We start from the raw sequence: 14830 nt of genomic DNA on the forward strand, positions 1-14830 counted from the left end.
GCTATGTTTTAATTATTATGTTGAAAATACAGAAGAGAGGTGTGAAAATGAGAAAACAAAGAGTCCCTCTTACCAATCTCATGTTCTGGCTGTCACTCAGATTTCCCTGAGGCGTCTGGAGGCCCTGGGGCTAGCTCACAAAGTGCTGCCTCCTGATAGTTGCTTTGCTGGCTGGAGTTTGGGACTGTATTTAGCCACAGGAACAGGTCAACTCCATATCACTTTGCCTCCTGTGTTCTGTCCTTTTTGGAGTCAAATATTAATAAATGGGCTAGCACATTCATTCTGTAGTGGCTTCCTGCCAGAAAGGGTTGTTTTGAGATAGTCCCCTTCCTCTCTTTACATTTCTTTCTTCAGAATTTATTTCCTAGCACTTCCCTTACCCCAGGAATGTGATTTCTGGCTTTAGATGAGATATAATTGCTGTAACTTGTGGTTCTTCTTTCCCTATTCTTTGAGATTGAGTTATGAAAGGTGAATGCAGCAAATTACTCCTTCCCCTTTGCTGAGATCATCTTCCTTTCCAAACTGTTACAGTAAAGTATTTACTGCGAGACATATTCACTCTGCACCCATCTTAGCTGTCTCTTTATTCCTGGTTCTCAGCTTCTCATATTTCATTGCTTATGTAGTGGATGTAAGACCACCAGCGTTTCCTTGGATGCAGGGACCTGGATGAAGTGACTCAGGCCCATCTCAAGGCAAGCCTGGGCCCACATTTGCCTTGCTCATACGACTGGCACCTTGGTGTTCAGGAAAGGCTCAGGCTGGTGGTCCAGAGGGAACTGTGGCACACTCTGTGCAGGGTCCGCACCTGGACAGCTGGGTGATCAGGAAGCTGAGATGCACCATTACCACCAGGCTTGATGTATCTGCAAAGCCGTAGCAAGGCCACATTAGTAATATAAATGACAGATTCTGAATTTAGAGTGAGTTCTTTTTCAGAATAACTATTGCTTTTTTTGAAGTACCTTTTTCTGCCTGTTGATCAGTTTTGGTGCTTCTGCTATTGCAATTCTCAAATTGGAAATAAATTGGTTGCAACAGCTCAGAGAATATTTTCTTATGTTTCTTTTTGCAGATCGCATAGTAGCTGAAGTTGAGAAAAAGATTGTAGAGGCTTTTGAGGTGTTTCACAGAGGCGTAGACTCACAGTTTGACCCGGAAGAGAGTAAAACTCTGGATGTCAGGTTTGTAAATGTGTTCACAGAGAAATGTTACGGAATCTAACATAGAAGTAAATAACTCCCTAAACCAGCATCTGCTTTACCAGAAAATGTAATTGAAATAGTCCTTTTGGGCCTGATTGGAAAAGTGCATCTTTGCTTGTTTAATAGACATTTTGAGTTATTCAGTGGCTGAAGACTGAAACTAATTAAGGAGAAGGATGCTGGGACTGGTGGAGTAAAGAGGCAAGAGGGAACTCCAAGAAGTCTTAGGCTACAATTATTACTAGCAAATCTCTGCTCCGATAGCTTATTTGGCGCTACAGGTCCTGGATCCCATAAGGATCCCCTTGCTTTCAGGATAGTTCCAACACATCAAAGGGTATCCTTCCCAGTGCGTGTCACCATTACCTGCTCTCAGGAGGTGTCTCCAACTGCAGTGAATCCTGTGCATCCCTCTTCCTCTGGGGTAATGGTGGATATTGATCTGACAGGGAGTGCTTTTAGGAGACTTGGAAGAAACATGTGTGTAATTTGATTATATAATTTAACACCAATAATAATATAATGAACATAAAGTTGATCATACTTTATTGCGCTAAAAGATCATTTGTCCCAGTACTCTCATCTGAGCTGCTAGTAGTTACTTGGAGGAGGAATGTAAGGAATTGAGCAAATATACAATATTTCTTGTTGGTTTTGTACATCTGCCACATTATAAATGGCACCTGTTTGGTTTGGGTTTTTTTTTGTCTGATGATAAATAGCAAACAATTGCTCTTTATTGATCTTTTTGACACCATTAATAATTTCATTGCTGCCTGTCACATCCGTCCTCCATCATAGAAATTTAGGCCTGAAGAGTCTGGATGTGTTTAATCTCTTAGGAGATGCTGTTTAATAAGCCTGGCCATTCTTTTTGTGCTCTTTGTTCAGCTTTCTCCTTTTCGAAGTAGGATGAGCAGAACTGAGGGAATGGGATGCACAGATGAGAGTCAGAAGGGAGAACTGCATGCGCTGTGCCTTTAGCATGCAATGTCATGGAAATGCCAGCAAAATAGATACCTGAAGGAGTAAGAAAAAGTTCAATGGAAGATAAAAACATAGACTGTTAAACTGATCAGGGCATAACTGGCTACAAGATGCAGAGCTAAAGGAAGTCAAATTTAAAAACTCCTGAATAATGTTAATTCTGGTATTTTTTAAGTTTAGATATTTGATAGTGCTACTTTAACTTTGTTTTAACATGAACTTCTGTACACATGACAATATGGCTTTTGTTATAAAATACACGTTTATGTCCCACTGAGCAGGTTCTGAAGTTGTTATAAACTGTTGGCACTGAAGTTTACTGAAGTAATTTTCCAATTATTATTTTCCTAAGAATATCACCAGAGCTTTTATTTATAAATCAATTATCAAGTGTAAACACTACAAAGGAATGTGAGAACTGGTGAAATTGTTGTTATTAGACATTCCTCACAAAGCCAAATTGGAAAATATCTTTAAATGTTCCAAGCATCTTTTCTACATTATAAAATATAGATGAAAGAGGTGCAAAATATTTATGTGATGATTTTAACAATGCATGCTTTCTAGTGCCTCCAAATTTAAGAAATTATGAGTGCTTCATAGGAGTGAAATGATTTTTCAGTTATACTGGGTAGGGAGAATTTCAGGGTACATCTCCGTGGTTGATACTACTGCTGTTTCCTTGCCCATAGAGCTCTTTTGTAAGAGTGCTCACTTAAATCTCTTGGCCCATCCTCAGGGAGGGGCTGGGGCTGCCCTGGTTCCCCCAGCTGCCCTGCTCCTCCTGGCCATTTGGTGGACAGACCCTGCCACCCGCTATGGGGAGGCCCTGCACCTCCTCAGCCCTGCAAAGCCTCTAGCTCTCACTGCACCGTGACATACTATTTGTTTATGTGTTTGTCATTTACATCTGCAGTCCTGGCTACACAGCTGTAGAATCATAGGATTGTAGGATCACCAGGTTGGAAAAGACCCACCGGATCGTTGAGTCCAATCATTCCTATCAAATACTAAACTATGACCCTCAGCGCCTCGTCCACCCGCCCCTTAAACACCTCCAGGGAAGGTGACTCAACCACCTCCCTGGGCAGCCTGTGCCAGTGCCCAATGACCCTTTCCATGAGGGTCCCCAGCTCTCTCAGCCGCTCCTCATAAGGTCTGTTCTCCAGCCCCTTCACCAGCTTCATCGCTCTTCTCTGGACTCGCTCCAGAGTCTCAACATCCTTCTTGTGGTGAGGGGCCCAGAACTGAACACAGGATTCGAGGAGCGGTCTCACCAGTGCCAAGTACAGAGAAAGGATAACCTCCCTGGACCTGCTGGCCACGCCGTTTCTGATCCAAGCCAAGATGCCATTGGCCTTCTTGGCCACCTGGGCACACTGCTGGCTTGTGTTCAGTTGTAGAATGGATAAAGAGCTTGAAAAAATGTTACAATGAAATGATACAAATAGACTTTTTATAATGTATTCATTCATTCAGTAAGTCATAACATGTTAATGTTAGAGGGGACATCCAAAAGTCTATTTAACATAGTAAAAGCACAATTTCACATTAATTTTTGTCATAGCACAGCTGCCAACAATGGACAACAATTTGTTGTCCGATTATTCCTGGGCTCATGTTGCAGGACTGTATCACAGTAATGGGATTATTAATGGCTGATTATCGTGTATCAGAAGGTGGCAGTACAGCACAATTCTTAACCACAGTTGCAGATACATGAATGTTATTGCCTGAAATATCAGATTCCTGTTAAGAATATGGGAAATTACCCTGGCTTGCCAGGGTATTACATTGGTATTGCATGACTCCTGATGCAAATGCAAGTTAGTAAGAAATAAAGCATGAGTAAGATGATATTGTTTCATGCTGCTTACAACACACCTCGAGACAAGGGCTCTCATGGTTTTGCAGATCTTGTCATTGAAAGTGTATGTAGGTTGAAATCTGTGGCCCAAAATTTTATTGCATCTGTGTTACAAAACCTGTATGAACATAAACTCATTTTAACCATCATTTTTTTATACCAAAAACTGCATAGCAGAAACTACAGCTGAAAAACTAAATCAGAGGAAGTGGCTGGGGAGAAGATATTGTTTCCTATTTGAGTCCTTTAACTCCATGTGTTCCTTCCAAATGTGACATGACTTTTTCGACCACAGGCACTTCAAACAACACCCTCATGCTGGCACATGCACAGACTGCCACAAATGGCAGCCAGCAATGCCAGATTTTGCAAGCGCTTTCAGGGCCTGGCTTACCTTAGTCACATTGCAGTCTTGCTGGGTGTGAGGTGAGGCAGGAGATGGTGGCAACCTGCCTGTCTCTGGCAGTCTGTAAGAGCAGAAACAGTGTGGGACAGCAGAGAGACAGGATTTGGGCTGTGTGTTTCTCTCGAGGAGGCAGAGAATATTTACAAGTATCTTTTAGCTGGGAAAAATGAGGGAACGCGGGAGTGAAAGCATCAAATACAACATATTCATACTAGAACCAGGATGCATGGACATGGGTTATAAAAATAGGACTAAATGTCTGACCTCATTGAGGCCAGTGGCCAAACTTCCATTTGTTTCCACAGGGGGCAAGGTTTCACTGAGTCATTTGAGCAGATGGCTTCGTTTCGTAACAACTGTATGTGTGGGATTGGGTTTTGTTTTGTAACTATTTTTGTGCAGCCAGCCTTTTTCCTCTCTTTTGTCTTTTGTAGTGTTTCTCACATGTTTTCAGTCAGAATGGGAGCTCCTCGCGTTCCATCTGGGAAGGCCAAAGACTGACTCGTATAGTTTTCTGTGTGCTTGGTGTGCCACATTTGGGGCCTTACTGTTGTAAGATCATTTTATAAAGGTCATTGTTTCTTCTAGCTACCATTTTTGTTAGGCAATCTAAGCTTTTTCCACCAAATGTACTGGTGAAGATGAAGAAACCTCAGAAGTCTGAATCATGGGAACCACCAGCACTGTGGATACTTATTCAAATGTACTTGAATTTCTGTGTTGTAGAATTGGATGGAAAATCACAAGCAACACTGATGCTTCTGTTATTTTGTTTTCAGCCACACCATAAGTCTCATTAGTACTCTTTTTTTTACACATTTACAGCACTCTTCTTTCTGGTCTGTGATGTTGTTCATCTTAAACTCTTTTTAAGCATTGACAGTTTGGCCAGAATTTTATTTAGAGCCTTGGAACAACTGCACCAGGTTGAGCAGTAAATGCAAGCTATGAATATAATTTTGCAGCATAAACAGGGTGGTGATAAGCCACTGTGTTGGTCTGTTTGACTCTTTCCGAGCACAGCAGGGGCATAGCAGGGCTGCCTCCTTCCTGACCATTTGTAATTGTTCTTTAGTGCAGTTAGAATTTGCATCTTTATACCACTTAATGTAAACATGTATTTTATTTTTTACTTTTCATCTCAATAGGTTTCCAAATTTTTTATTAATAATACAAATGTAGACTTAACCAAAATTAAGCTTATCAATTAGAGGGCAGCAGTTGAGAAGTTACACTGCAACACAATGGTAAAGCAAAATTTTTGGGGAAAGTCACAAGAACAACTATATTTTTTCAAAAAGCTCCAGAATACTTAATGTCTGTAAGAAGACATTGCTTACTAGGACATTACCTTAAAAGTCCTCATACAAATGCTTGTGTATGCTTGTGTGCTTGTACATGCATATTCCTATATGCAAGCGCTGAATTGGTATCTGGATTCTCCACAGACACTCTTGTATTGCAGATTTTCTGGCAAAGATGTTCGTTCTTTGTTTCTTTCTTTCAGAGAGATTGGTTCAATTATCAGGTCACTGGGTTGCTTCCCAACTGAGGCAGAAGTACAAGAGGTGCTTGCAAAGGTAAATGTTTAGATTTTCTGTATTATTTCAGTCTTAAACTTGCACACACTGGCCCTTCTGTCTTGCTGTGTGGAAAACCTAAGCTCTTTTCCCTGAGGTTGGAAGTGTTATGGAAGTGATTCAGGCAGGCAGTCTCTCAGGTTGCCCTAAAGCAAGCCTTTAGGCTGATGAGGCAACAGCATTGATCGGTTACAATGAGTCTTTGACTCTTTTACCCCAGAAGGTCACTGTGACATTGTGCCAAGGTGGAGCAGCATTTACAGAAAACAGAGGAAAAGTTTCTTTTGGCTGATGAAAAAGAACGTCCTAAATCTCAGTCAGGTTAGGATATCTGAATACTAACCATCTCACTCTTTTGAACGTGCTATGGACACACACTGAATGATTAAGTTCTCAAAATTAGTTCTTGAGCGGGTGTTGAAGTGGTACATCAATTTCCAAAAATAAACAGAGGAAAGACCTGCTGTTTTTTTTCACTGGGTCCCCTTATTGCTGTCATATAGTCAGATCTCTCAACTTTCTGTCCTTCATGAGTTCTCTCCTAGCCTTGAAATTTCTCAGTTATAGGTAAGTAATGTTTTTTATGTGATTACTTAAGCCTGTAAGTCAGAATTCAGACATAAAACCCCATAAGACCTACCAGTTCTCCCATTCACCCAGTGATATGCAGAGGTAGAGAACTTTAATCACGTTTCTCCACAGTTTTTTCCTACACTAATTTTTATCTCCTTACCTCATTCTTGTAATAAAAAGGATGGTGTGCGGGTACCTCGGCAGTGTATGGTTAATAAATGGGATGAAGAAGTGGGAAAAACTTCACATTCTTTTGCAAACTGATACACTGCCTTGAAGATTGGAAGATGCTGGGGCTGAGAGGTGGGGGAGGATTTTTCTTCTTTTCATGCATAGGTCAGGATACTGGGAATTGATCTCTTTTCTTCCTGTACCCAATAAAAATTTGGATGGTTGAAATAACAGTCTCTCCTCAGTAGGGTTGTCTGGTCTCTTGTAGATCAGATTTAAGTGTGAGAAATCTTCTGCTAAGTCTTGTGAAAATGATGCAGCTGCTTCAGATGAGGAAGTACATGGAACCATCAAAGGAGAAACAGAAAGATCTTATGATGTAATACTACAATCTGTCTGCTCTGGTTCTGTACTCTCAGTACCAGATTGTCCCAGCTCCCACTGACAAACAAGGCAAAAAAAAAAAAAGGAGAAATTATGGTGCTTAATATAGATGATATTTTCAGTGGCCCACAGAGCTTTTTGTTTGCAGCAAATGGACAGTGCAACTGTCTCAAGATACAGAACTGAGAAAACGAGGGGGTGCTTTGTGTATGCCCCTCCCAGTCTAGGGGAACCAGGAGAGTTTTAAGCTTGCCTCCTCCTCCCAAAGAGTCTGGACTTTCTATGTATACTTTTAAAAAAGTTTTCAGCATTACTGCAAATTTGAGGTAAGTAATGCGTAACAAAGTACAATGTAGTGACGCTATGAGGCAGAAGATTCTTAAGATACAGCAATATAACATGTATGTATTTGTTGATTGTAAGGATAGTAAAGTACAAGTACTGCAAGAAGAAAGAATACCTTCAAGAGTAATGGTTAACCTTGAAGAACACTGAACTGAAAGTTAAATTTCAAAGAAAGTTTCATGGTGCCTATAAGTGAAGCCTTGGCATAGATTTAATACCAGAACACCGTCTTCTTGTAGAACCTTTGATATATTATGTTAATCACAAATATGTCTTAATTTATGTAAGATACCATTATAATTTGCTATGATAATACCATTTTATCTTAATCTAGATAAAGTAAAAATTGTCTCTGTTGACTAGTTTGTAACCACGCTGTTTCTCCAGTGTTTTTGGCCATTGTATGCTGTGATTAATTTCTGTTTCTCACTACTTGTGTCTCTCTGTCATTTAATCTTTCTATTAGCCTTCTTGTAGCTAAACTAGCATATGTTGCCCTCAAATTATTAATATCGGCCAAATCAGCATTCATATAATTATTTTATCTCTAAAAATTATCATATACTGTTTGCTATATTGCCATATGTTAAAGGTTGTACTTAATACCATACTTAAAAAGTTAAGATTAAATGATAAGCCTAGAGATGGTGAAAGATAATCCAAGGGTTATTACAATACCTGGAGTCTGAAATCTCAGGTTCAGTGCACTGCACTGCTGCAGATCTCCTGGATAACTCTAGTAGATTGTTTTGTTTCTTTGTGAGTCAGGTCCCTAGATGCTATGTTGACAACAATAGTATGGCTGTGAGAGCAGAGATATGAAACATAGTGAGTGCTACTATATAGTTGTTATGGGAGCTGTGGATGAATCCAAAGGAAAGAAACAGAGCAAAACTCACAAAGTTTGAACAAGGAAATACTGTTATTGTCACAGTCACTGTGAAAAGAGGAGGAATTACAGAAAAGGAAAACATCAGTGGGAAATGAGGAGTAGAACAGGAGTGAACGTGAGGAAGAGTAACAGGATACATGTATTTGCAAATCTGAATACTTAACTGGCTTAGGTGAGGTTAATATATTCATTTTATTCACTTACCTATCCAATTTTAGAAATATGATTATTTTTAACAGTTCAAGATATTGGTGGGCCAGTAGAGCCACTGAAATGGAAGCTGTTCTTTCCAGGTCAGAGGAAGATGAGGTTGCTTATCACCTCCTAGGACTAGGTCTGTTGTCAGGAAGGACATGTTTCTTCTACAGATTGCTTTCTGAGGGCAAAATACAAATAGCACGCCAACAAAAAGATGCAAATCTGGATGGCATTTGTCAGTGAGGGCTGACACTTTGACAGGTGTTTGTTATCATAGAATCACAGAATAACCAGGTTGGAAGAGACCCACCGGATCATCGAGCCCAACCATTCCTATCAAACACTGAACAATGCCCTTTAACATCTCATCCACCCGTGCCTTAAACACCTCCAGGGAAGGTGAATCAACCACCTCCCTGGGCAGCCTGTTCCAGTGCCCAATGACCCTTTCTGTGAAGAATTTTTCCTAATGTCCAGCCTAAACCTCCCCTGGCAGAGCTTGAGGCCATTCCTTCTTGTCCTGTCCCCTGTCACTTGGGAGAAGAGGCCATCACTCTCCTGTCTACAACCTCCTTTCAGGTAGTTATAGAGAGCAATGAGGTCTCCCCTCAGCCTCCTCTTATGTTGAGCTCTGAAGTGGTCATTGCTGGTGAGTTCTGGTATGAGAATTAGGATGACCTTTAGCTTTTTGGACGAGCAGATCTAATGTTTTGGTTTGTTCTTAAATATGGTTTATGTAACTTATCTACTGTATGGATGTTTTGTATGTTTGCTTTTGGTTGTTCTGCTTAGAAGACAAATCTATTTCCAATAAATATCTACCATATTTCTTTTTCTGTCTCTATGGACTTCCGACTACTTGAAGCACAGATGTTCCTTCTAAAAACAACCTGTCTACTTATATGTCTCAAGATGTGTGATGCATGGTAAAAGGTGCCATTTGATTTAGCATGAAACATGCAACGGCTTTCTTTCCTCGCTAAAGATTCCCTTCTGCTAGGTTGACCAGACAGAAGGGAAAAGTGCTTTTTCAAGCCACTTTCTACTCTAAAGCAGCAAGAGGTGGTGGCTGCCTGCATCTAGCAACCAAATCCCTTCAAGAGCACTGGAAAAGAACATGCAGCAGCAGTTGCAGCTCTCTAATAAAGCAATCGGATGTATCAGGCCTCACTTCTCACTCTGACCCAGCTCCCAAGAGGAAGATTTCTTACTTCATCTTTTCCTGGCTCAGTTAGCAGAATTTAAATCAGTGCCTATTTTAGTCTTCTTCTCAGTTTTGGAGAGCCTAGCAGGGTGTCACTGGTGCCACGTGAGACCACAAGGCACTTTCAACACAGACAGGAACAGGGTAGCTCTGTTAAGAGAGCTCCTTGCTGGAATAAAACTTGACATTTTTAGGGAAGGGATGCACTAGGATGATAAGGGATACTTTTCACCACATGGCTTATCTCCTGTGGAAATACACGAATGGAGTGAGAACGCTGCTAGAAGTTCTTAACGTTTTGGGACTGATCTGTTAATTTATTTAGGAGGCAAAGGGAAACTTTTCTTTGTATAGGATTTTATGGCCTGCCTTATGACTGTTTCAGACTGTCTTGACTCAGTATGTGTGCCTTTTTGGTCCTTCCCCCTATGACTCTCTGGCTATAAAACATGTGGAGGCAGCAAATTCCATCCTTGAGGCGTACTACTAGACTGGGGCTGTGTCCAAACTAGCATGTTAAATATGCCCAGAAACATCCTTAAGTGTTGCAGCCAGCTGGCACAAAGCACCTCATCTCTACCTTGGTAAATGTTTTATGTGGAGTGGCTGCACAAACTTCCTAAGGTCCTAGCCAGGCCTGGTGACTGCTGGGGGGAGCGTTAGGTGGCACAGGCAAAAATCATGCCAAGGAATGTGCTAATGGTTTGCTGTTATGCGTGGTCACATTACACTGCTTGGGGATGTTCCAGGTCTTGCTAGAATGCAGTCTGAATGTTTAAACCTCTGCTGAGTTATTGTGGGAGATAAGATCAGGTACGAGGCATCCAGTTCTTTTGCATAAATGGTTTGTGAGCACAAGAGGGCAATATTGAGTTGTTGAAAGTGCCTACAATAGCAGGCCTGTGTTTTGCCTAGGCTGTTATTTCTTCCTCTAATGTCTTTCTATTTGATAACAAGCATTCCAGTCAGATCTTATGGTGCCATGTGATATTAAAAACATGATACATATAATCACATTCTAACTCTGTATTGTAATGCAGACATCACCCAAATTTTCTGGTTTTCGTATTAGTTTGCTAATGAGTCATAAAACCTGCCATGCTTACATTTTATTTTTAGGTAGAAGAAGAACCACCGACTGGATACTTTCATCTGGAAAAATTTCTTCCAGTGATGATGAAAGTAATACTTGACAGAAGGTAATGGAAAGTGGATTTTCTGTGTCTGTAGTTTGTTCAAGATTGACAGGGTTGGTTCTGAATAAATATATCTACAGCAATTTTGTGTAACTGGAAGGAGTACAAATATTTTGTTATTTAAACTCAGTTTACATTACCTTGGTAGATTTTGTTTCAAAATTACTTTGTCTTCATAAAATTACGTTATATGGATTATATAAATAATAATAATTTATAGTCCTGAATTGTGATAATGTGCAGCTTTTGTGTTTTTAATGAATTGACTCGATGAATTAAGAATTTAATGAATTAAGAATTAACTTGCTATGCAACAGGTTTTGTGCGTCTCTGAAATATTTTATATGCAAATTAAGGTCATAACCATTACTTTCTCTGAACGTATGAGTTACAGTTACTGAGAAGCATGGTCTGTTACAATGTATTTTTAATGAGTTGTATAAATCAGCTTCACATTCATGTCTCAAAATGACTGCCAAATAGTTGAATGTATATATCTAACTCTCTAAAAGACTGTGAATATAAAAGTCTAGAAAAAAAACGCTGTCCATTGTTCAAAGGTGCACAGAAATCTTTGCACATACATAGGAACTTGTGCTATTTTGATATTTTGCACTAAAAGCAAGATTACTTATAAGGAATTTATCTTTCTTTTTAAAGATGGTAGTCAAGGGGTTTGGGAGACTCAGCCTCATCCAATACTGAGAAGTTATTTTGTACACAGAGGGCATTTGCTAGGAGGGTATCCTACACATAAAACAGCTATAGTGTTTCCCAAAACTGTCCTGCAGCATCCAGAGGCAGTGGGGTGCATCTTGGGGCTGTGTTTGAGAGTCTTCTTTGAGACCAGACAGTAGTGCTTGGGTCCTGGTGTGCTGGTGCATTGCCTTCCCAGGTTCCTGCACCTTTGCCTTCTCTGGCCTTCATACACATTTCTGGCTCCACACTGATGTTTTTCAAAATGATGCCTTGCTGCTCTGGGCTCTTCTCCATACACGCTCCACACAAACACTCACATACACACACAAACATTCTCACAAAAAAAAAAAAAAGTGCCTCTACACACTTTCCTCAGGCTAGTGTAGGTTTGTCGAGACTCACTTTATCTTTTGGGCACTGTGTCCATAGTTCACTTATCCAAGCGCACATGAGATTTGGATCACGAACAACAAGGTCTCTCCTAAGTACATTTGATTTTTAGATAGTAAAAAGGCAAGGCGGGTCTGGACAAAACAGTCAAGCAGTTAGAACCTCCCTTCTTCGACATCTTCTCTTTAGTATTCTTGGGGGTTGAAGAGAGACTGCTGGGATGTGGAAGTTCCCCATTGCTGCACAGTGTTTCCTGTCCAGCTCTGAAATCAGGCACACATATACATGCACACACATGCCCAGTTCTCTTCTCTTGCTGAAATTGTTAGTGACAGACCTTTTCTTTTGTATCTACCAGCCTCCTTTGCTCATCATCAACTGTCGAAGTCCCCGTATATGATCTCTTGCCTAGATAACAGTGCACCTGAACAAAACTTTGCATTCTTGGTTTGGCCATCTTTTGTTTAGTTCATTTGATATGTAGAATGAATCAGCTATTATTGATTCCTACTAACCCACTCAGCCTGCCCAGACATGCAGAAGCCATTCATCTGGCTCCTTAGCAGGAGGAAAGTTAAGCAGGAGCACAATAAAAGACATGAGAGGTAAAGATATAGAGAGTTCCAAAAAGTCAAGCTGGTATTAAATGCTTGACAGGCAAACAGTAAATTCTCATAGCAAATAACTTTTCCCTTTCCTTTAGTGCTTATAAGTTATTCTTTCCGAATAGTACAGCAGCCTGGCAAACAGTGACTTAACTATTCTGTTTCAATGGTTTCAGATACCCTCCTGTTCCAGAAGATGTTCTTCTACATGCATTTGAGGTCTGTAACTAAATATTTGAGGTACCTAATTGTTGGAAGGAAGTTGCTGATTTTTGATACAGTATGATTAAAGCCACAAGTTTTATTCTTTCTCTTTAAAGGCTTTGGATCAGAATAAATGCGGATATATTACTAAGGAGGACTTGGAGAAATATTTGACTGAAGAAGGTAACATGACTTTTGTAATATCAGTATTTAAGTAAATAAACATTACATGTGTATATGGCACGTTGAGGTCCTCATTCTGCATGCCAAAACTTGCAGGAGTAGGTACATTGTCTTCAAACAATACTGTTGCCATGATGAGTGGCTGCATACTAGAACATTTCGCTGGTGAGTAATGCAAGGAAAGGACATTTATCTGCCTGCTTGCAGGTATTATAAGATAGAGATTATTATTAAGAGTCATAATTCAGTCTTGTGTGGGTATTTTATGATTCTGTGCAGGTTTCTGTGCTTCCTAAGGATGTGCCTTTTTTTATGTCCTTCTGGAAAACTGGAGTTTAGATTTCCAGATATTTCACGTAGTTTCAGTGCTCGTTCTTTCCTGCGTTATCTTGATTCTAGTGTCATACGCAAACAAAGAGATTCAAAGACCACATTTAAGTGGTAATGTAATCCTCAATATCCCCTGAAGAGCCTGCTTGTCTTGCATGGCTGACTCATGCCTGCCTGTCTCAAGTACAAAACAATGCGCAGGCTTTCTGCAAGACCTGTCCTCAGATGATGACCTTGTTCTTGAAGAGGGATGCAGTAGGCCATCAGCGGCTTGAAGAACCTAAAAAATAAAACCCAGAAGATTTTCATGATGCAAATACAAGTGAAAGGATAGACAAATGATTCTAATTCTAAAGTACACATTAGAAGAATTCATTCTGACAAAAATGGTTGTTTTGAAATCTCTGTGGCAGAGAGGAACAGGCTATTTTGGAGTCTGTAAACTAGAAAGAGATCAGAAGATCCAGGTGATCCAGGCCTTCTGCTCCTTTCCCTTAGACCTTTCACTTGGTGTGCAGGACTTAAATTGGCAAAAGTGAAGGAATTGGATGCTTAGTATTGCTTCTTTTCTCCTCTGTGTGAGGACCAAAAAGAGATCCTTGCAAGGCAAAAGCATTGTAATTTGTCAGCCCTGAAAAAAGCACTTATCAAGACAAATTAGTATTCTCTGCTGTCTTTCAGGTGAGCCCTTTACTCAGGAAGAAATGGAGGACATGGTCTCTGCTGCTCTAGATCCAGAAACAAATACTGTTCACTACAGAGACTACATTGAAAAGCTCGTAATAGATTAAACTGAAGATCTCGCCCTTTAGTTTTTGAGATGCCTTTTGGCAACAGTAGTGTAGCTTGCCAGTTAGTTGGAAAAAGGAGTTTTGAAGTATAACAAAGCTCAGCTTGTGACCTTGCACTTATAATTAAAATAAAATCTGTGTAGCTGCATTTCCTTGGGTTCTGTATACATGTTGGAATATGTTCACACCTGAAAAAAAGAGCTTTCGACGGAAATACTATGTGAGGTCTGGAAAAGAAATCATGGAATTTGGTTTGGAAAGTAACAGGAAAAATAATGTTAATGAAGTCAAGAAATGACTTTACGATTGGTTCTGAAAAACTAATAGAAAATGAGGCCTGTGCAGTTGGGTGATACTTAGGTAAGTGAGTACCTTAAGATGACTATAATTGTGAAAGCATGCTACTAAGATAAAGCTTTTATATTTAAATGTAATCCCTGTTTGTGTTAAACTAATAAGGCACCAGGTAGGTTATTCCTTTTGAAATAATGTAATAGGTCAAATAAACTTTCTTCAGTTTCTAGTTTTTGTCAGATATTTGTGGTTTGTTTACCACAGGCAATTAAACTGGACCACTTTATTCCATTTTATTGTACTCACCAACTGGCACATGA

The 14830-nt window shown here is 40.0% G+C and overlaps 1 protein-coding gene across 1 annotated transcript in view; it reads left to right on the forward strand.

Annotated features, from left to right (window-relative positions):
• Positions 1 to 14739, forward strand: part of EFCAB2 (EF-hand calcium binding domain 2) — a 31419-nt gene extending 16680 nt beyond the window's left edge. Inside the window, exons 2-8 of the mRNA XM_069850881.1 lie at positions 1082 to 1171; positions 4906 to 5023; positions 5979 to 6051; positions 10938 to 11017; positions 12885 to 12927; positions 13029 to 13095; positions 14107 to 14739. Coding sequence (XP_069706982.1) covers positions 1082 to 1171; positions 4906 to 5023; positions 5979 to 6051; positions 10938 to 11017; positions 12885 to 12927; positions 13029 to 13095; positions 14107 to 14216 — 581 coding nt within the window. The 3' untranslated portion in view covers positions 14217 to 14739. The remainder of the gene's footprint in view (positions 1 to 1081; positions 1172 to 4905; positions 5024 to 5978; positions 6052 to 10937; positions 11018 to 12884; positions 12928 to 13028; positions 13096 to 14106) is intronic.
• Positions 14740 to 14830: the final 91 nt, after the last annotated feature.

This window comes from Phaenicophaeus curvirostris, chromosome 2 (assembly GCF_032191515.1).
Source record: "Phaenicophaeus curvirostris isolate KB17595 chromosome 2, BPBGC_Pcur_1.0, whole genome shotgun sequence".
In the NCBI taxonomy this organism is placed as follows: Eukaryota; Metazoa; Chordata; class Aves; order Cuculiformes; family Cuculidae; genus Phaenicophaeus; species Phaenicophaeus curvirostris.